This window comes from Protopterus annectens, chromosome 7.part0, assembly GCF_019279795.1.
Source record: "Protopterus annectens isolate FY-2018-M chromosome 7.part0, PAN1.0, whole genome shotgun sequence".
NCBI classification, from domain to species: Eukaryota; Metazoa; Chordata; order Ceratodontiformes; family Protopteridae; genus Protopterus; species Protopterus annectens.
Genome location: NC_056739.1, coordinates 605,488,626 through 605,512,377, shown reverse-complemented (window position 1 = coordinate 605,512,377; position 23,752 = coordinate 605,488,626). Strand labels below are relative to the sequence as shown.

The 23,752-nt window shown below is 40.7% G+C and overlaps 2 protein-coding genes across 5 annotated transcripts in view; both read left to right on the top strand.

The window, feature by feature from the left end:
• Positions 1-23,752, top strand: part of CLK3 (CDC like kinase 3) — a 1,797,083-nt gene that overhangs the window by 1,708,228 nt on the left and 65,103 nt on the right. The gene's annotated exons all lie outside the window — the stretch shown is intronic.
• EDC3 (enhancer of mRNA decapping 3) overlaps positions 1-23,752 on the top strand; it is an 886,050-nt gene that overhangs the window by 853,542 nt on the left and 8,756 nt on the right. For both annotated transcript variants that reach the window (XM_044077200.1, XM_044077198.1), the window contains exon 6: positions 11,465-11,682. In XM_044077200.1, the coding sequence (XP_043933135.1) occupies positions 11,465-11,682 (218 nt within the window). The remainder of the gene's footprint in view (positions 1-11,464; positions 11,683-23,752) is intronic.

Here is a 23,752-nt window from a genome sequence, read left to right as displayed (position 1 = left end):
AACCACAGACGCATCAGACTATGCCTGGGGGGCACTTCTGGGTGACAAGTGCATTCAGGGCCACTGGAGGCCCAAGTCAAATTCATCTGCACATCAACCAAAAAGAGATGCTAGCTGTTCAGCATACTCTGACAGCTTTCAGATCCCTACTCTCACCAGGACCCCTGCTAATAAAAACAGACAACACCACAGTTATGTGGTACATCAACAAGCGGGGGGGGCCCACTCTGCAGGCTAGCCATGACACTGTGGAACACGGCCTTGGACATGCATATTCATCTGCAAGCACAATTCCTGCAAGGCAAACAAAACTGTTTGGCAGACGACTTGAGCAGAAATCTCCTAGACCCACACGAGTGGCAAATAGACCCCAGCACTTTCAGCCTGCTAACCCAGAAAAGGGGGATTCCAGAGGTGGACCTTTTTGCCTCCCCCTACAATCACCAGATCAGCAAATTCTGCACCAGGACACCATAGCAGGGCCTGGAAAGTGGATGCCCTATCCTTCCAGTGGGTAAACCTTTCAATGTATGCTTTCCCCCCTCTGCCTCTTCTTACAAGAATATTACTCAAGATAAGATGGGACAGACCAAGGGCAATCCTGATTGCCCCAGACAGGCCATGCCAGCAGTGGTACCCACTACTGCGCAACCTGTCACCGATGCCACCATGGCACCTACCTCAGATCCCATCCCTCCTCACTCAGCAGGAAGGACAGATCTTGCATCTGCAACTGCAAACCCTGAACCTTGCACCCTGGCTTACTCCTTGAATTCTCCCCCAGTGACCAGCAGGTACTGGAGGTCATTCTTGAAGCCAGAAGACCCAGTACAAAGAAATCCTATGCTGATAAGCGGAAAAGGTATTGTTCCTGGATTCAGTCTAAAGGAGCAGACACAGCACTGCCATCCTTACCTCTAATCCTGGATTACCTAGCAGATCTACTCCACAGAGGCCTTTCCTTCTCTTCCATTAAGATCCATGCCTCTGCCATCTCAGCTCATTACAACACTGAGCCATCTCTCTTCTCTCACCCTCTCATCAAACAGTTCCTGAGAGGGGCAGACAACTTAAAGCCACCAAGGAGAGCACCCACCCCTGCTTGGGACCATAACTTTGTACTGGAAAAGCTCACCCCCCCCCCCCCCATTTGAGCCTGCAGCGTCAGCAAAGTTAAAATTCCTCTCTTGGAAAACAGCCTTGCTTCTGGCCATCATTTCAGCTAGAAGAGTGTCTACAAGCACTTATCAGGGTCAGAACACATTCCATTAGGGCAACTTCAACCTCTACAGCATTCCTCAGGGGAGTTCCTACTAGGGACATTGTGGAAGCTACTACCTGGAGTTCTGTTCATACCTTCACCAAGCATTACCACCTGCCTATCTTTTCCAAATCCAGGGCAGGTTTTGCAACAGCAGTCCTGCAGGGCATACTAGCCAGCCCCAACTCTTGACTGCCTCCACCCATTCTTCAGCTTTGGGACTCACCCCAAGTGTGATGACTGCAACAGTGAAACACGAAGAACATAGTACAGTTTATGTACACTTACCATAAATGTAGATATTAGAGTGTATTCACTGTTGCAGTCCTGGTTTCCCATCCTCCAGCCCCCTTGTCTCTCTCTCTCTCTCTGTCTCTATTACTCACCCTTTACAGTGCTATTGGTATTTACATTTTACTGGTGGTGTTTTTTCCACCATAACTTAGCTCCCTATTTGGGGGGCTCCTGACATTTGGGGCAAGAAAAACTGATGTAATGGCATCGGCTGCCTGTTTTTATACCCCTGATGTCAGTCCTGGAGCGACAGCAGCCGACACAGAAATACTAAGTCTCTTGTATTCGGGCTGACGTGAAGGCTTCCTGTAGGCAGATAACCCAAGTGTGTGATGACTGCAACAGTGAGTACACTTGAACATCTACATTTATGGTAAGTGTACACAACTGTACTTTCATGGGGAGGGGGGAGGAGTGAGGTTAAACCATTCTTTGCCAGATAATAATATTGCTACAGGTAGCGTGTTCCAGGTAGGTTCTTACGAAATATAACACTTGTACTGTAAACAGCACACATATTAAAGCACTTAAATGTAAAGCGTTTACTGTAAACAGCACACTGTTATTTATTGAAGCAGAGTTCTATTTTGTTGTAGCCGAGTTTCGTTAGGCTTAAAGCTAGGTAGAATGTACTACAGAGGATGATACCTCTAGCGACTGAAAGAATTCCCAATTATTTAGCTAATTAATAGATGTTATGGGTAATCCAGGGATGCTGCCAGTGCTTTTGTACTTGGTAAGTTTTGCTTTACAGTATGCAAAGGAGAAAATTTGTTGATATTAACCTTGGTTACAGAAAATATAAGGGGCAGGTAGAGCGAGCCTTCTGTGTTTGGTCACTGTGTAGAGAAGGTTCTTTTGAGTGTTGCAAGCCTTTCAGAGGGACTTGGGACAGAGAACACTGCATCGATGGGCTGTATACACATACTGTATTCTAATAAAGTGGCATTAACGTACACTCTGAATTCACAATCTACAATTATATTAACAGCTCATATATAATATGGGTATCTGATATGGATTTTTTGGAAATATGGAAACTATAGTAGCACACATCACTATTGCACCTCTCTACCCAGATATAGGAGGTTCAAAATGTAAGAAATTGCACCACCTTTAATTTGAACTATCTGCAAAAATAATTTGGATCCATTTTGTCTGTTTTTAACTCAAGTTACACAGCAAATGAATACTCCATTTTTCTGTTATAATTGGTTCTTCAGGGATACTACCGTAATACGATAGCACAAAGATCCTTCAATCTCAAGCTTTTGGAAATGCACACCTCCATTAACTATGCAAACATCTTGCCGACAGCAAGGGCCAACATGCTATCGCCTACAGTATATTATAATTCTATAATATTCATTGCACATGCAGTTGCACTGTCTGGCAAACGTAATGCATGCTGCTACACTCTCTAGCATATATTTTACTGTTATGCAACCATATAAACTATTCAGCAAGTACTCAAGGGTAATTGGGTAATACATTAACCACAACTGAGAATTTTATTTTCCAAGTTCCAAACTCGTATAACTTCATTTTAAGGCCTGATAGCTCATGTTTCATGCCGTTTAGAAGGCAGCCTGAAATATTGTCAGAGCCTATCGATGCAGTGTTTTTGGTCTGAGAGAGAGAGAGCATTCAGGACCTACTACCTAGTGATGGTAGGGGGAGTTTTATTTGATGGTATTTCCTGAGGGGAGGCTTGGGGGGGGGGGGTAAATTTTGGGCTGAATTTATCTGCCATTTGGTTTGCTATATCTTCTGGCTCAGTATAGGTGACTCCATTAATGAGCTCTGTGAATAATTGTGTATTGCTTTTGAAGTTGCCAACATAGCTAAAGAATTCTTTGTGGCTGTCCTTGACTCGAGAGGCATAATTTACCTCAAATATGGCTTTAGACTTTTTGTCCTCTGGCTTGTTTAGTTTGAGAGCGCTTTTGTCTTGCTGGGTGCTACACCTAAATCTTACCACAATAGTCTTCCTTCTGTTATACAGCCTATTGATCATGTGATTCTACCATGGTGGCTTGAGTCAGTTCTGTACTTATTCCTGGTGGGTACAGTACTGCTGCTGTACAGCTATTAACATGCATGTATAGGGTTTCTTTGAGCGATTCTGCAGAGGCAACAGTGTTGCCAGGTTTTAGAGGGGCCTGAAATTTGCCAGGTTATCATTAATAGCAAGAAGTTAGTCTTAGAGTAGTTCCTGAACATTACAGTGTTAGCTGGGGTTCCAGGATTTGTTTTTACTTCAAAGGAGACTGTTTTGTGATCTGACCTCACGAAGGAGGAGATTACACCAAGGAGGGTGCAGTGCTGTCCCATATTAGTGAGGACCAGCTCCAGTACGTTTGCACCCCTGGTTGGCATATTGACAATGTGGTCCATGGAGTTTGTTTGAAAAATCCAGAAATGTCTGTGACTGCATGTTTGGTATCACATATGATTCCCATTTATTTGGGGTAATTAATCACCCATGATTATGGTATTGGGTTGGATGGTGAGGTTTCTAATAAGTTTAAATATATGTTATGGGTTTTGTGGGTCATAGAGGGGGAACTACAGCTTGCAAGGAAGTGGCATGGTATTTTGCCTATGGTGATTTAAATGTGGAGACGCTCAAGTGCATTATCCTGTTTGACCATCCTTGAGGTATATTTATTTTTTATGTAAATTGAAACTTCCCCCAATTTTAGTCCCCACCTGTGTGGTAGCTGGTGTAAATGTGGGGAAGGCATTACATAGCCTTGCACTGCCAGGGTGCTGTAAGGTGCTTTAAACCGTGTCTCAGTGACTGCGCAGACATCTGCATTCTCTTGTTGAGGAGAACGTGTAGTGAGTGGACTTTCTTGTTTAGACTCCTAGCATTGAGCAGTAACACCTTTAGATTTTCTTGTTTTTTTATTTACTGTGTCAGAAGTATTTTCAGTTTGGCATTGCCTAAAAAGGCACTGTGGGGGAGGACAATGTTTTAACTAATATTCAGAAGCCTAGAGGGGAGAGATGCGGTCTATCCCTGGCAAAGCAGCATTGTCTGATTATCTTCTTCCATGATGACAGTTATTACCTTCCTTTAGAATGACACCAAAAACTAAACCAGTTAGTCAGTCATCATCTGTTTGTATTGTCATCCTCCTTGGAAAAGGTAAAATGCTGCTTAGTGCTAGGGTCATATCAGCCTGGGATACATTGAGAGCTCCGTGATGTCTCTCCATATATTCTAACCAGGTATGTCTCAAGTCATTTATACCTAAGTAGGCTATGACTTGAGTCATACTGGTACTTGTGGTCCAAAGATCCTGAGTGCTTGCATAATATCACTGATCCTGGCCTTTAATAAGCAACTGACAACAACTTTCTTCTTGGCCTGGTAAGAGGGACATCACCGTGTCTCACAGTGGAGTTTCCAGTAACCAGAATGTTGGGTTGTGGGGTGGCTTGCCTTATGGGTTTAGAAGTAGAAGCTCCATAAGATGTTGAGGATGTTCTGAAAGAATGCATTTTAGGCTCCTGAGGGCATTTATGTGTGATTCATCTTGGAGGTCTTTGGGGTTTAGGAAGGTTACATTTAAGTGCCTCAGCATGTGTGTGTGTCTACTTCATGCTGTGTGATGGGTGCAGGATGTGTACCACTGATAATCTGATCAACAATAGGTAAACAAACTAACCTTTTAATTATAGCAGTCAGTGGCGCAGAGTCTGTGACCTTTTCCAGTAAAGCTTTGAAATGTTTTATTTTACCCCTTAAATTACAAGGTTTAGTTCCTAGCTCCTCCCTCAGTTCACAGGTAATTAACCTAAAGTGATCTGTTGTAATTTCTGTGCAACTCGAGAGTGAGCTCTGGTTTCTTTACTAGTTTAAAAATGTATTAAAAAACAGAATAACACAAAAACAGTGTAATGGAAATACACCACAATGTACAAAATAAATAAAGCAATGCAAATTACAAGATATCAATATGAGGGAAATCTTTTTCCTCACAGCAGCCTGTAGCAGACAAGCTGAGCAGAACCAGAGCAAACAACACCATAAATGGAAACTACACTTAAAAAATTAATCCGGCTGTGGGGAATCCCTCAAACAGAACTGTTTGCCTATTTACAAAACAGGGTTAAAGGAATTCTGCTCCAGGATTCCTTGCAAACAGGCCTGAAAGATGAATGTTTTCTTCCCCTTGAACGATAATTTTCCTGTAAGCCTTTTACACTGATACCCAGGATTCTTCTATTGATTTTGAAGGACTCTACAGAGACCATGGTGGTGACTCCCTTTTGGCTGAGACAACAGAATTCTGCTCTTTTGAAGATGGTCAAGGGGAATTAACACAAGCTTCCCCACAGGCTGGATTTGTTCTCACAAGAGGGGTTGTGATACACCCCAACTTGAAGTTCACTGGATGATAGTTTTGTTACTTTTAGGCACAGTTTTATTTCCAGAGAAAATGCAGCAGGTACTAAAAGAGGTACAAAATCCTGCAACTAGAAGATCACTGTTAAGTGGAAAAGGTTTTTCTAATTGGTGCCACTCCAAGAACCAGACTACTACAAGGCCATGTTGCCTATGGTTCTAGATTGTTTGTACAAGTTATCACCTGGCCTTTCTTGTTCTTTTGTCAAGATTCATGTTTCATCCATTTCTTCTAATCTGCCCTTATATCCACCCTTTCTTCCTATCTTCAAGTCAAGTAGTTTTTGAAAGGGGTTTTACATACCCATCCACAAAGAAAATATGTGGCTTCTCCTTGGAATCTTAACTTTGTGCTCACAACAGTGATGTGAGATTCTTAAGTTGGAAAACTGTTGCTCTTTTCTCTGACTTCTACAAGAAAGAGTATGAGTTAAAGCTAACGATGAGTCAACTCTTCTTCGTTTTCTCTAAATACAGGTTTTCTTTGACAACAAATCCATCTGTTATAATTATAGATGATTCAAAGTTTACCAGTCCTGTATTCTTTCTAGAGGCTAAAAACTGATGTCCACAGGCAGCACAGATACTGCTTGGACAGAACTTCCTCAAGGAAGACTGATTAGCTATTTGTTTCCTGTGAGGGGAGGAAATCCCATCAGGCAGTGACAAAGCAGACCATTTTGAGATGGCTGACTCGTGCTGTTTCAGCTATTCTCAAAATAGCAAGCCACTTTCGGGCAAGGTTAAGTCCATTCTCTCTCTCTCCCAGGGCTTTGGCTTTTTTGTGACTTTTTGAAAGTATTCTAGAGAGTGCAACTTGGTTCTCTATACACACTTTTACAAAGCATTGCAAATGGATTTCTTTTCCAGATCTGGAACAGGTTTTACATAAGACCATTCCCCAAGATCTCCCGTATTCCTTCCTTCTCTCTCTATAATCCCAAATCTTTTTGGTAAGCTACCCAAGTAGCTTAGTCTACTCTCAACAGTGATCTAAATGTTGACCATAGTATGGTTGTAAAGTAAATTTACCATAACAGCCAGATTTTTCAGAGCTATATTTAGAGTATAGATTTCTTTTACACTCCCAGCCAGGTACATCATTGTTGATGTCCTTCTATTCCAGTGTTGCAGTATTCTACATGTGGGTTTACCCTTTTTCCTCTCCAGTTGTACCGGCCAGGTTTCCAAAAATTTTCAGTCCAAGTGCATCGGATGTCTGCCGTGGCAGCTGGAATGTGAGCCATAAGTGATGTCTGCATGCACCAGCCCTCAGAACTTTTCAGCCGCCAGTCATACTCCAGGTGCTCCTGCTTCTCACAGACGTCTGATTGAAAATCTCAGTTAAGTACCCCGTTGGGGTTTCTTTCAGTCCATTCTTGTTTTTTTATAGTCTGTTAATGTCATCCGGTAAGGGCAAGTGTGGTTGGCAGATTCCCCACAAAGACATGCATGACCAGTCTCTCTCTTGTCTAGGCAACTGCCCCATTTGCCGTTCCTTTGTCCTGAAGACCTTACGCCACTGTTTACAAGCCCTAAACCTGTACTTAGAAAATCAACGCTTGAAACAGCACCTGGAATGGAAGCCACGCCTGACGCCCCATCCAAACCATGTAAGAAGAAGGTCAAGTCCTTGCGGCCAATTTCTTCCCCTGCGCCTCTGCCTGCCGTACCTCAGTTTGTAGCTGACATTAGCTTGACCGAGGATCTGGCTTCCGCCGATACAGATATAGTGGGTACCTCCGAGGAAGCTGCAAAATCTCAAGCAGAAGACACGTCCACAGAGGTTTTACTGGTGCCTTCTATAGACACTGGAGGGGGGGGGGGACCAGCTTTCGGTCGGAGTTCACCAGACGCCGCTTCTGCTCCTCCAATCAGTGACCCTAGACCTATTCCCAGCCAGATTCTGACTAGGGCTTTGAAGAAAAAAACAAGTCAAGACACCTTATGCCTACCACTGAAAGCATGCCGGATTGGCAGGCCTTCAGCCAGAGCTTATTCAGTGCCTTTATGGCCCTTATGCCTTCAGCGGAACCCTCTGCCCCTCCCCTTCTTAGTGCCAGACCTCCAACCCAGGAAAGGAGGGTAGAGCACCTTGAGGAAGAGGGATTATCGGACTCCTCTGAGGTATTCTCTTTCCTACTCCTCCCAGATCTCATCCCCTTTGGGATATGGTTCTCCTGAGGAGGGCTGTGTTGAACCTGACTCCCCTGTAAGAGGATCTTATATTTGGGGAAATTATTAGTAAAATGAAAGGCCACTTTAAGTGACAGTCCTCTGATATGTCTGATGTTCAGAAAGGGTTTTATAACCTCATCCAAATGGGCACTCCGTCGTCCTGCTATTCCTCCCATCCAACCTGCTTTTCTGGATGCTTTTGCCTCAGCATCCACTAACCCAGACTCACAGCCTCCAGCTCCCCGGAGAGCAGACAGATTGTATAATGTCCCTGCGACGGAGAAATTTCTCCTTAAATGTCCCCCTGCTGACCCAGCCACCATTTCCATCTCTACGGACAGGGCCTCTAAACTGCTGCCTACCACTACAATCCTCCCAGCTGACAGACAGCAAGATCATGGAGAGATTTGGAAAGAAAATTTATACTTCGTGGCTACCCTCTCATTTAGGGCCACAAACTACTAAACCCATATGACCAAATACTCTCTAGCTCTCCGAGACAAAGCCTCTAAAGAATTAGAAGACATCCCTGATTGTGCAGCCAAGGCCTCCTTGCCCTCCCTGATGGCTCTCATCTCGCAAGTGAATAGGCACTCATTGAGGTGTAGCTATGATGCAGCTGAAGCCTCAGCCAGGTCAGCTGCATCAGCTTCAGTATTAAGGAGATACTCATGGCTATGACTACAGCCTCTCCCAGAGGATTTCAGGGCCATACTCCTGGACGCACCCTTGGACCACTCAGCACTTTTTTGGTGAAAAAGTGGCTGACCTTTTCAAATCCTTACAACAGAAAGGTAAAGAATTACAGGACTTGAAACATATCCTGATCTTGTATGTTCCCAAGTTCCAGAGGAACTACCCTTCCAAGACCCAGTTTATCAGAAAATCCACATCCCTTCTCAGGATATTGTCTTCCTGGGTTAAAGAATCAGAACAGACCTCATGAAGGCCTTTCTTTCCATAGAAAAGGTGATATCCCTTCAGAACCACCTCAATTCTGCTGTACAGTCAACAGAACTGACTGCAAGGCAATTTCTCAGACTTCTAGGATACATGGCAGCTACCATCCCCATGCTGCCCCTAGCAAGGATGCACATGAGGAAATTGCAGTAGTACCTCCAGTCGGTGTGGACCCAGCACTCCCACCCACTGGAGTTCAGGATCCTGTTGCTCCCCTGCCTGCATCAGGAACTGAGATGGTGGGTGGCAGAGGCAGACCGAACCCTCTCCCTCCCAAACCATGTACCCAGATGCCTCAGACCTGGACTGGGGAGAGACTCTGGGGACAAGAGAGGTAAAAGGTTTTTGGACAAACAGACTCGGACAAGACCACATAAACGTGAGAGAAATGAGGGACGTTCTTGTGGCACTACAGGCCTTCCAGCCATACCTAGAGCAGGACCCTCTAAAGATATTCATAGACAGCACCACAGTCCTGTGGTATCTCAACAAGCAGGGAGGGACCAAATCCTACCTTCTATGCAGATTAGCACTGCAGGTGTGGGAACTGGCTACCACACTTTGGCATTGTTGACAAACTCAAGAGGTTAGGTACAAACCCGTGTGTCACCCGGTGGATAGCCAACTGGCTCACAGACAGGATCCAGGAAGTTAGAATTGGGGAGTCCACCTCTACAAAGAAGCCAGTCAAGTGGAGTCCTTCAGGGAACAGTCCTTGGACTGCTCCTTTCTGGCGTTTACTTCTCAGAAGTCAAGACCAATGTCAGTGATCTCTGGCTGACTACATTTGCAGATGATTGCAAATTAGGAGCTGTCATTGAATCTCACACACTGGCACAAATGTTCTCCAGGAGGGGCTGACACAAATGAACAACTGGTGTCAGAGTCACGGACTAAAACTAAATGCCAAGAAATGCATAATAGTATCCTTTGGGAAGTCATCCATCTCTGGTAACTATCACATTGACAACACACCCCTTAGAGTTGACCCAGTAGTCAGGGACTTAGGGACATGCACAGATGTAGACAAGCCTTTGATCATCATGTATCTACAGTGGTGAGGAAATCATTCGATGTTGCGCAACCTATAAACAAAGATATGGTATCTAATTCCAAGGAAGTCATTGTTCCACTGTATTCGGCATTCATCAGACCTATCATTGAGCACAATGCCCCCCTTTGGTATCCACAGAGGTTCCTCACTAAAAGAATACAGGGCATAAGTAATACGTCCTATGCAGACCACCTCAAGGCTCTATCTCCCTGTATTTTGTCTCCTACAGGCTTTTGAGGGGACATCTATGTCTGGCATACAGGGCATTATCAGACCCCACTTTGATGGACCTCCTGCATATCCACAAAACAAACAGTACCAGACTTACCCATTCTGAAGACTTAAACCTTGCCTGTGATGTAAATAGGACCTGCTGGAGAGAGAGGTACGTATCCCAGAGACTACCCCATCTGTGGAACAGGTTCCCCATCCATGTGAAGCAGAGTTCCTCTCTAATCCAATTCAAGTGCAACTTGGACAATTGGATGGGAAACTGGACATTCATCCCTGGTTTGCCACCCATGTCTCTGATGCAGACAGTCATTAATACAAATTTTAATCGTCTTATCAAGCACTTGCACTTTCTTCAACAGTGTCATCATCACTGTTCTTCAGAGATCCTCAGCAATGGTGGCACCTTTAATTTTAAGATTAGAGCTAAAATGTTTTCTGTACATTGACAAGAAAATGGACCATGTAATACCAAGTTGGATATTAGCAGTACCTAAACTAGATTGAGTAGATTCTTAGGAGATTGAGATGTGTATTTTTAAAGCGTAGTTATTACCGATTTTGCTTGATTGTTGGTTCATTTTGTGAGCACTGCAAAACCCTGATGGTACTCCTTAAGATGATACTTTTAGCATTGCACTTGGCTGCCATTTTTTTTAGTTGGTTGGCATAGAGTGGCCATTGGCTTTTCTAATTTTGGATTCTCCAAACTCATTTAAAGTTAGTGTAATTCCTGATTTAAACTCATTTTACCTCTCTCTACAGTGGTAGAAGGCAGCCAGATCAAATGCAAACATTTGTAAGATTTTCAAATTTTTTGAATTGACACTTCTAACTGAACATTATCACTGATTGTTGGGTTTTAAAATTCATGTTTAATACCTGATTTTGTCTTTCAATGGTACATTTATTATACAACCTTATCCATTTGTTTAATGTAGTGTTTTAAAGTAGGCTGTTGACAGGTTAGTGACATTTAGTTATACTTTGGTTAAGAAGCAGTAGTGTTCCTTCATTTCAGATGGCTCCTTTAAACAATTGATAACCTTCTTCTGTCCTGTGATTTTAGGTTAAACCCTAAGAATGTCCACCAGCGTCCTACTGTCGCTTTGCTTTGTGGTCCACATGTCAAAGGGGCACAAGGAATCAGCTGTGGTCGTCATCTTGCCAACCATGAAGTTCATGTCATCCTGTTCTTGCCAAATTTTGTAAAAATGTTGGAGTCTATCACAAATGAACTGATGCTGTTTAGTAAAACTGGTGGTAAACAAGTCGCTAGTGTGAAAGGTAAGACAATATCCTTTGTATGTTGCATCTGTTTCCAAATGAAAAGTTGTGTTTTTTTATCTACTGACTAAATTCAGCTGATCACTTCTCTGATGCTGTTTTTTGTGATGTGATGCTTGTAGAAATATGTGCATCTAAAACAGAATTCAGGTTTTGGTCTGTTTTGTAATGAATGTGACTTCAGTGCTGCATGCATATTCTTGATACCTGTACACAAATAAAGTATGGCTGTTGTCCGGTAATTGTGATAAAATAACAGGGAAGGGTGAAGCAAGTAGTATGTCTGCTGTCTTGGCTTTTTTTAAATTGGTTCTTTGTTATTTTCTTTAAAGTTGTAACTCAGAATTATTTTTATAGGAATCTGTTTGACAGTGCTGGAATACCCAGGCTCCTTGACTGTTGGATTAATGCCTTCCTTCCAACAAAAGGCAGTTCATATAACACTGATAACTACTGGCCAGCTCTCCTAAACACGATAAGTGTTTTCTGGGCCCTCCCTGGGACTTAGAAAATTTTGGGGACTGTCCCATGGTGCTGATGCCAAGAGATTATTTGTCCTCCTACCAAGTCTAGCCAGCCACCCTCCCTTCCTAAGCTAGATGCTGCTCTGTGTTCTATGTTGGTACATGCTCAACCTTTTTGTGCACCAGTAAGATTTGAACATTATTCAATCAAAATGAAGTATTAAAAAATCCAAAATACTGCTCTAACTGGTAAATGCTCTTGTGGAAACGACCAGTAAATATATAATAAAAACGTAGCACAAGAGCAAAAGCAAGGGTCAAATCTAATATTCAAAGTCAGATACTTTTATTAATAAAACAATGGATAAGCGCTTTCGCTATAAAATAGCTTCATCAGATCACAATGTTTACTTAACATAGACAGTTTAAATACTGAAGCACATGGTGAGTACAATTCAAATGAACCAATCATCATCACACATCAATTAGTTCATTTAAAGCAGCAAATACAAAAGTATATCAGTGCATTCATTACTGCTACTAATCATGGAAAAAAAAAAAATATATATATATATATATATATATATATATATATATATATAAATATATATAAAAAACTAACTCCGTTTAAAAAAGCGCATCCTTTGAATACAGCAAGAAATATAAATATAGTACAAAACTTTAATAAAAATTTTCTTGTTAAAATGCATTATAAAAATATTTATATATATCTCTATTATAATTTAAAAATAACTAAATATTCTCATATCTTTATGTGTCTGCGTTTTCTAAGTACAGGTTTGATAGAGACTTTGTCATTTAGTCCTGAGCCCCTATCTGCTCTTAGCAAAATAATCCAGTTGTTTTCTTTCTCCTCTGTATATGTCATTATGTTACCTCCTCTTGCATTAGGTTCTATTACTTCTAATACCCTAAATTGAAATTCATGTTGAGTGTTGTGTAAGACAGTGTGCTTGGCTAAAGCATTCTGTGTATTACTTTTTCTGATGTTATAAATATGCTCTCTTATCCTGTCACGTAGTGGGCGGTTAGGCCTTACCCACATAAAATGATGAACATATTTTGCAAACTGCCAGGTAAACAACGTTAGGTGTCATACAATTCACATGTGTTCTAAAATAAAATGTTTTACCATTATCTGGATGGATAAATGTGGTATTGCTATCAATATAACAGCAAAAATTGCAATGACCACATTTTTCTGTATGTCCTGAACTAACATGCTGTATAGCTTTCTTAGGATAACAGAGGAGTCTTTTTAAGTTGTTTCTGTTCCTATATATAAAAGAGGGTTCTTTGCCAACTATATTAGAAATCTCTTCGTCAGCCTTTAGTATATCCCAATGTTTACATATGATATTCTTGACTTCAAATAAATCTGTTGTATAACTTGTTGCAAATTTGACATTCAAAGGTGTCTGAGGAATATCAGTTCTAATGATATCTTGTACTGGACCAAAATAAGGTTTACCTCTAACATCACGTGAATTGAGGGCTTCAGTAGTGTATTGATCTATTTCACTAATTTTGTAGCCCCTATTCTTTAATCTATTCCGTAAACATGACAGATCTTTTTCTAAGCCTATTTCTGATGGATTTAGCCTAGAGCATCTTAAAGATTGTCCTTTAATTATATTTTTAAAGATGTGGGGTGGGTGCATACTTGTCGTATGTAGTAACATGTTGCTGTGACAAGGTTTCCGATATACCCCTGTGTTGATGAGACCATTGTGTAACCTTTCTACATAAACATCTAGGAACACCACTTTCTCATAGGAGTATTGCATAGTGAATTTCAAACAATTTGTCAAGCTATTCATGATGTTTAAAAACTTTTCTAAGTTATCTACTGTTCCATTCCATAGAAAAAAGACATTGTCTACAAATCTACGAAAGAAGATGACATATTCCTTAAAAAACTTTTCTTTAAACAGAACAACTTGTTCACAAAATGCTAGAAACGTGTTGGCGTAGCTGTTGGCACAAGGAGTGCCCATTGCTACGCCTTCATGTTGCTTAAAAATCTTATCATCAAACATAAACATGTTATTATAAAGCACAAGTTCAAGAAAATGGACAATCAGATCTATCAACAATTCAGAATAGTCACTACATTCTTTTAAATAATTCATGACAAAAGTTAAACCTAGTTCATTGGGTATTACAGTGAACAAGGACTGTATATCTAGGGTGACAAAATAACAAGCATTAATATTGTCACAATGTGTGATGCATTCATAAAGGTCTACCAAAAATTGCTTTGTGTCACGTAAGACAAATTTATTTTTATTCAAAATGGGTCTTAAATGCTTCTCTATGAATACTGATAAATGTTCAGTAACCCACCCTCTTCCAGATACAATGGGCCTCATTGGTGGGTTACTTGAATCTTTATGTAACTTAGGAAGTCCATAAATTAAAGGCAACATTGGTTTCTCAACCATAAGGTATTCATAGGCATTTCTATCAATTAAATTACTTTTGTAAATATCAGTAAGGGTATCAAATACATACCTACAGGTGTCATGAACATCTGATGTATTAATGATACCATAAAATTTGTCTTGTAACATATCATGCATAGCATTCATGTAATGTTCTTTGTCCAGGACGACAACACCAGAACCTTTATCTGCTGGCCTAACTACAATATTCTTATTTAATTGCAGGTTATTCAAGCTTTTCCTTTCATTGAATGTTAAATTATCTGATTTCTTTAATTTATTATATGTCTTAGTTTCATAGTAATGATGCAACTCTTCCTCAGTTACTTTCAAAAAAGCCTCTACTAGAGGGTGGTTTACGGGTACATAATCACTAAGATTCTTGAATATAGGGCCTTCTCTGACAGAGCTATCCTTATCCCTGAAATTATATTTCAACATTAAATTCCTACAAAATATTCTTAAATCCATAATTGTGTCAGTAAGACAGCCAGTTGTCTTCGGTATATAATTCAGGCCCTTACTTAAACAAAGAGATGTCAGTGTCAGTTAATTCAACAGAAGAGAGGTTAAACACTACCTTTTCTTCACCCACATTTTCTTTATCGTGGTATTGTGTAGAGAGTCTTCTGACAATTTCCTCTTTTGCCTTCCCCTGCTCATGGAACGTGACCTCCTTGGGCCTTTGTCCATGCGCACGGGTAAAGGGAGAGTTAAATTGGCATCAACTACATGCTGATTAGCTTCCTTTGTTTTAGGTCTAACTGCTGGCTCTGAAGTAACTGAAGGTTTGTTTTTAACAACATTAACCTCAGGGTATAGATTAATGCTTTCCTGTGCGCTGGAATGCACTAATCTAATTACATCATTAGAATCATTTAATTCATTGCAAGGTACATCACTTATTGCAATTTCTATATTATTATTTGTATTTACAGTACTAGATCTCGCTTCTTCATTACTATCAGGTTGTAAGCCATAAGTAGATTTACTATTATCTAAACCATTCAAATTAGCATTATTAGGCATATTCAGACTGTCAGGAACATCTGTAGAGGACGATAAACCTCTATTACTACCAGCATTTCTCGTATATGTATTAGTTACATTCATTCTAGTCGGTTGTACAGTATTAACATTGGTCTGACCCTCATATACATTAGTAGCTAGTCTATCATTGTTATGTCTCTGCCAAACAAACACTTGACCTAGTTTAAAATCATTCAAGTCACGTATCACTTTATTTCTTTTTTGTTGCAAAAGTTTCCAATCATAAGCGGAAACACAGTCAAGTAAATTTTCAAATAGTGGATATACGATATTTTCAGGAAAGTCAGTAAATAAGTGTTTTTGTTTAGAATTAATTGAGTCAGTTTCTTTTCCTCAGGACTAAAAAAGTCGATCAAGAGCTTAAGATACTCACGACTGGTCTCTAAGTTGATGCGCTGCCAACGCGCTAACAGTTCTGGAAAGTCAGTGCCTTGGCTAGGCATACAGAATACTCTCAAACCACGAGGCACTATATGGTGGTCAAGACAGTATCGGAAATGGGCACGCTGTGCCTGTAGACGTTTTAGTTTAAGGAAGTCCTTCTCAATGTCGTCCAGCACTCGGTAAAGCGCCTGCATGTCTACTGTCGCTCCATTGACGTCAGCTGAGCTTGCTTCATCAAGCACAAACCAAGGATTGGAAATTCCATTCAAATGTTTACGAAATCTGGTTTCGAGTGTTTCTCTGCCCCGGTGTTCACTTCTGGGCACATAATCTAATTCTATGCTTGACATTTTCTCGATAGTCACAAAATTAGTGTTGTAGTAGACGAAAGTGGCAACAGCACAGTATGAAAGTCACCTTACTCCGTTATGAGCAGTAAAAACTAAAATAAAAGGTAAAAAATCCAAAATACTGCTCTCACTGGTAAATGCTCTTGTGGAAACAACCAGTAAATATATAATAAAAACGTAGCACAAGAGCAAAAGCAAGGCAGGGGCTACAAAATTAGTGAAATAGATCAATACACTACTGAAGCCCTCAATTCAAGTGATGTTAGAGGTAAACCTTATTTTGGTCCAGTGCAAGATATCATTAGAACTGATATTCCTCCGACACCTTTGAATGTCAAATTTGCATCAAGTTATACAACAGATTTATTTGAAGTCAAGAATATCATATGTAAACATTGGGATATACTAAAGGCTGACGAAGAGATTTCTAATATAGTTGGCAAAGAACCCTCTTTTATATATAGGAACAGAAACAACTTAAAAAGACTCCTCTGTTATCCTAAGAAAGCTATACAGCATGTTAGTTCAGGACATACAGAAAAATGTGGTCATTGCAATTTTTGCTGTTATATTGATAGCAATACTACATTTATCCATCCAGATAATGGTAAAACATTTTATTTTAGAACACATGCGAATTGTATGACACCTAACGTTGTTTACCTGGCAGTTTGCAAAATATGTTCATCATTTTATGTGGGTAAGACGAACCGCCCACTACGTGACAGGATAAGAGAGCATATTTATAACATCAGAAAAAGTAATACACAGAATGCTTTAGCCAAGCACACTGTCTTACACAACACTCAACATGAATTTCAATTTAGGGTATTAGAAGTAATAGAACCTAATGCAAGAGGAGGTAACATAATGACATATACAGAGGGGAAAGAAAACAACTGGATTATTTTGCTAAGAGCAGATAGGGGCTCAGGACTAAATGACAAAGTCTCTATCAAACCTGTACTTAGAAAACGCAGACACATAAAGATATGAGAATATTTAGTTATTTTTAAATTATAATAGAGATATATATAAATATTTTTATAATGCATTTTAACAACAAGAAATTTTTTATTAAAGTTTTGTACTATATTTATATTTCTTGCTGTATTCAAAGGATGCGCTTTTTTAAATGGAGTTAGTTTTTTATATATATTTATATATATATATATATATATATATATATTTACATGATTAGTAGCAGTAATGAATGCACTGATATACTTTTGTATTTGCTGCTTTAAATGTTAAATGAACTAATTGATGTGTGATGATGATTGGTTCATTTGAACTGTACTCACCATGTGCTTTAGTATTTAAACTGTCTATGTTAAGTAAACATTGTGATCTGATGAAGCTATTTTATAGCGAAAGCGCTTATCCATTGTTTTATTAATAAAAGTATCTGGCTTTGAATATTAGATTTGACCCCTGCTTTTGCTCTTGTGCTACGTTTTTATTATAAAATGAAGTATTGTTGTAACATCTTCTAAGGGTGTATTCAGGCCTACTGACTGGCATATTAAACCGACGCCATCTTCTTCTTTAAGGCCTTAAACTCGAACCATGCCTAGAAAATTGACGCCCAGACAGCATGGTCAGGCCTCTATGCCTAAAAAACAAGTGATAAGAACGGCTGAAGACCTTATTACTTTAATCAGGGGAAATCAACCTTCCCCCTCTAAGAGACCTAGGACTGAGTTTGCTTATGATACTTCTGACCAGGATTCTGAAATTTGTTTCCTCTGATGACCAGGATTTATTATGACCAGGATTTATTATCTACCTATGAGGATTCTGATGCTGAGGGGACTATTCCCTCTGCTTCCCCCCAGAGGATTTCTCTTTTGGTGAAACCTTGCATACTCTCAGGGAGCATTTTTGTTGGGAAAGTCAGGTTTTTTCTGATTCTAAAAAGAGGTTTAGGGATGTTTTACTTCTGCCCCAGCACAGGCCTTTAGCTATACCTCCTGTACTGGACATTGTTGATGATGCCTTTTCGGAATCTAGCATGGCACCTGACTCTACCTCCTGCTCCCAGAAAACCTGATAGATATTACAGGGTTCCTGACTCTGACAAGTTCCTTTTCAAAAATCTTACTGCGGATCCTGAAGCCATTTCACAGGGACCCAAGGGCATTAAAGCTACTACTGCCAAATATCCTACCCCCTCTGATAGAGACTCCAGGGTGCTGAATAGATGGGGTAAGAAGGTATACACTTCCGCAACTTTGCCCTTTAGGGCCTTGAATTGCCAGTTTCATATGTTAAAGAATCAGCAGCATATTATTGGATTGCTTAAACATAAAATTATGTTGATTCTTGATTGTGCTGAAAATAAGGATTTACAGGATTTAATGCATTCTGCTGAACAAGTTGGTAAACATACAATGTGGTTTTGATTCACTAGAGGCGTCTTGCAGGGCTGCTGTAACTGGGTCTGTACTTAGAAGGCATGCTTGGCTTAAGGAGCAATCCTTGCCAGATCATGTTAAAGTGGAATTACTGGATGCTCCCTTAAATCAGTACCGCATTTTTGGCAACAAGGCAGAAGAAGTTCTTAAAAAGATGGAGGAAAAAGCTAAATCTATACAAACTGTTAAAGATTTCTTACAAGTACAACCTCCAAGATTTAATAGGTATTGTCCTTCTAAGGATTGGTCCTTTCCTGTCTCTTCCAGACCTTCTCAGTCCAAACCCAGATACAGCAGAGCACCCAGGCTTCAGTCCCAGGGGACGCACAGGACTAAACAGTGTGGGGCCTCCACTTCCAAATCTGAGAGTAATAAAACTCCCCCCTGTGGTAACCTGTCTCAATGACTTCTTTTCTAAAACTTCCTAGCACTTCTCAACTGACTGCCCCTTTGGGGGGGAAAGATTGCACTTCATGCAAATAATTGGGGACTCGTTTCCCAGGACAAATGGGTTTTAAATATAGTATCCCAAGGATACAGATTTCACTTCCAGATGTTACCAACTCCAAGCGTTTGGCCAGATCTACCTCCAAATCAGTGGGCAGAGGCCCAAAAGCAAGTACTCTCTCTCTTATGCATAGGGGCTATTCCATTGGTACCGGAGGAGGAAAAGGGACAAGGTTTCTACTCGGGACTTTTCCTGGTACGCAGAAAAGACCATTCATATCTTCCTATCCTGGACCTGTCTACTCTAAACACCTTTGTGGTGATTCCAAAATTCAAGATGCTGACTCTTCACCAGTTGCTTCCTATGCTGGGCAAAGATGCCTGGTTGGCAACACTAGATTTAAAGGAAGCATACCTGCGCATCACAATCAGGGAATTTTGGAGAAAATACCTACGCTTCAAAGCAGGCTACACGCACTATCAGTTCTCTGCACTGCCCTTTGGCTTATCTACTGCACCCAGGGTATTCACAAAGTGCCTAGCTCCAGTCATTGCATTTTGCAAGCAAAGAAATATTCAAATATACCCATACCTGGACAATTGTCTAATTCAGGAGGAAAACCAGGGCATACTTTTGAATCGTCTGGCTTTTGTACAAAGGGTGCTAACTTGTCTGGGGTACACCATAAACAAAAAGAAATCACACCTGGTACCCTGTCAACAAATTATATTCCTGGGAGCAAGCTTGAATACAACTTCCCAGATGGCTTTCCTCATGCCAGAGAAACAAATTCACTTGACAAACTACTTCAAACAAGTGGCCACAAAAACCCTGCTATCTGCAAGGCAAATACTACAAGCCTTGGGGTTCATGGCCTCCTGCATTCTTCTAATTCCATATGCAAGACTGCATATGAGGAAACTACAATGGTATCTAACAAGGTCTATAGTGTCAACATTTTCAGGATCTAGAAGCAATGATTCCTGTCATACCTTGCCTACGCCTAGAATTCCTTTGGTGGGCAGAGGCCTGCCACCAAAACAAGGGACTACCATTCCCACTACCCCCTGCCACCCATACCCTAACAGACACATCAGACTATGCATGGGGGCGCACCTGGCAGGGAAGTGCATTCAGGGCAAATGGAACCCAAGTCAAATGCACCTGCACATCAATCAAAAAGAAATGTTAGCTGTACAGAATGCTCTGACAGCCTTCAAGGACCACATTCTTCCAGGACAGTTAATGATAAAGATGGACAACACCACTATTCTGTGGTACATAAACAAGCGGGGGGGTACACATTCTTACCCCATCTGCAGACTAGCCATGGCATTGTGGAACACAGCCTTGAGCTACAAAGTGCATCTACAAGCTCAATTCCTGCCAGGAAAACTAAATACACTGGCAGACAGACTAAGCAAAACCTCATGGACCTACATGAGTGGAAACTGGAACCAAGGATTTTCAACATGTTGAAAAGCAAATGGGGGAGCCCAGATAAAGACCAGTTTGCCTCCCCCCAGAACTATCAATTGGACAAATTTTGCACAAGGACTCCCCACAGACAAGCTTGGAAAGTGGATGGTCTGTCCTTCAGCTGGAAAAACCTATCAGTTTATGCCTTTCCTCCTCTGCTCTCCAAAGTACTACTGAAGATCAAACAAGACAAACCAAGGACAATTTTGATTGCACGAGACTGGCCACGCCAACACTGGTACCCCCTCCTGCGCACTGTGTCACTGCTGGCCCCATGGCACCTGCCTCAGACTCCTACCCTGCTGTCTCAGCAGGAGAACCAGATTCTGCACTGTCAGATTCAAGCACTGAACCTAGCAGCCTGGCTAATTACCTAATCTCTCCTTTACCATCCCTCAGTAAACCAGTGATGGATATAATTTTAGAGGCAAGGAGGCCTAGTACTAGAAAATCTTATGCTGAAAAATGGAAACGATTCTGTGACTGGAGCCAATCTCAAGGGATGAGCACAGCAGTGCCAAATTTACCTCAAATTTTACAGTACTTAATTGAGATGCTTCACAAGGGCCTGTCTTTTTCCTCAATAAAAATTCACGCCTCCGCCATTTCAACTCATTATACAAATCTCCCCTCTTCTCCCTTCCACTGCTCAAGCAGTTCCTTAGAGGGGCCAAACATTTAAGACAACCCAGGAGAGCTCCAACTCCAGCCTGGGACCTTAACTCTGTATTGCAGAAACTCATCCTTCCTCCTTTCGAGTCAGCTGCTACTGCAGATTTAAAATTCCTTTCTTGGAAAACAGCTTTCCTTTTAGCAATCACTTCAGCAAGAAGGGTATCTGAATTACTGGCCCTTATGGCAATGGAGCCTTTCATCATCTTTCATGCGGACAAGGTGTCCCTCAGGACCAGTCCCTCTTTAATGCCCGAGGTGGTATCCAGTGTGGCCCTTAATCAGTCCATTCATTTGCCAACCTTCTTTCCTCATCCACAGAACAAAGGGGAATGGATACTGCACTCCTTAGATGTGCACAGACAACTTGGATTCTACTTGGGCGACTAAACCTCAAAGGAAATCTGTACAACTGCTGGTGGCATTTGCTGCAGGGACAGAGGGAAAGGCTATTTCAAAGCAAACCATTTCTAAATGGATAGGCCATTGCATTCATTTCTGCTATAAGCAGCATGTAAAACCTATCCCACAGGGGATCAGACCCCACTCGACTAGGGCTGCATCTATCTCTACTGCCTTTCTCAGAGGCGTACCTACCAGGGACATCCTAGAAGCTGTTGCCTGGAGTTCTGTACATACTTTCACCAAGCATTACCATTTGCCAATTTTCTCTAAATCCAGAGCTGGCTTTGCCATTGCAGTCTTGCAGGGCCTTATAGTTGGTCCTAATGCTATCTAAATTCCTCCTCTCATCCTTGGCTTTGGGAATCTACCCAAATGTGATGACTGCAACAGTGAAACATGAAGAACATAGTACAGTTGTGTACACTTACCATAAATGTAGATGTTAGAGTGTATTCACTATTGCAGTCCTGGTTACCCTCCCTCCAGCCCCCTGACTTCTTTAGGCTATACCTCTTCTCTCCTTTACTATGCTTAAAAGCTTTTTGGTGTATTTGCTTTTTTGTTGGAGGTATAACCTTGTGTATGTATAGATTTAATTGCTTCCCATTAGGGGGGCACCTGACATCTGGGGCAAGAAAATCTGATGTAATGGCGTAGGTTGCATGTTTTATACCCCTGACATCATGGAGAAAGAGACAGCAACTGATGCAGGACCCAAGACTTTGTTAATCAGGCCGACTGAAGGCTACTGCAAGCAGATAACCCAAATGTGATGACTGCAACAGTGAATACACTCTAACATCTACATTTATGGTAAGTGTATACAACTGTACTTCCATCTGTCAGCATTCAGTGTGTCTACTATGGGATCCCCTGCTTTCAATGTATTCTCGCATTAGATTGTTTTTAAAAGGGGTTCTGCATAAGACATCACCTAGAAAACTAGTGACTCCTCCTTTACATCTTAATTTTGTGTTAGAGATGCTAACTCTTAATCTGTTTAAACCAGCTTATTAGGCTGGCTTGAGGTTTTTAACATGGAAAATTTACTCATTGCTCTGAGTTTTGCAAGAACAGTATCAGAGTTGCAAATTCTTATGGTGAGTCAGGCTTAACTCATTTTCAACTGAACCAACACAACAGGGTAAAAAATATGTGACCAAGAAAACAGTAATGATGCCCAACGACAGGAGAAAGTAAAATCCTTTATTTATAAGCACTTTTGTCCTGAAATTCCAAGACTTCATCAGTTAATCAAAACAGCCCATTAAATACAGCATCAAAAACACCATATGATAAAAATAGCCAATAAGTAAGTCAAGTCAATTAAATAGGCTAACAAAATAATTGATGTAAATGTCAAAAAACGTAAAAAAAAAAAAGTGTGTGTGAATCAATATGTAGTGAAATCAGATCTGCACACAAAATTTTTAGTTTAGTATTTATAAAGGCCGACAATCAAACTTTAGAATCTACCATTTTTGTAAACCTACCTTTTCTAATTGCTATTTGGCAGAAGTGAAACCTTGTGAAGGGTCAGCTTGTTAGGTTATCTAGGATGCTACTTTAAGTGAATGTGACAAATTAAAGGGTTATGTTTAAGGAAAGGGGAGTATCCTGTTGATTTAGTCTATAGCATTATGAATGGAGTTATTGATAAAAATGAGATATTTGTTTACCCATGTTGAAAGATATATTTCAAGTACACCACCAGTTTTTAAAAGGGTCGGATAAGGATTTGACAAGGTCCTCATTATGGCATATACTAATCAAATTGTACAGATTAAACAACTTATTACTAAAAACTGGAATTTCATTAAGAAATATGAATATCAAAACCATTGTGGAAAGGCCATGTAGGGTTCATAAACAATACAGTATGTTTAAATGTGGCACTTGGGCACAGTGCAGATACATTTCTGATAGTGTGAACATT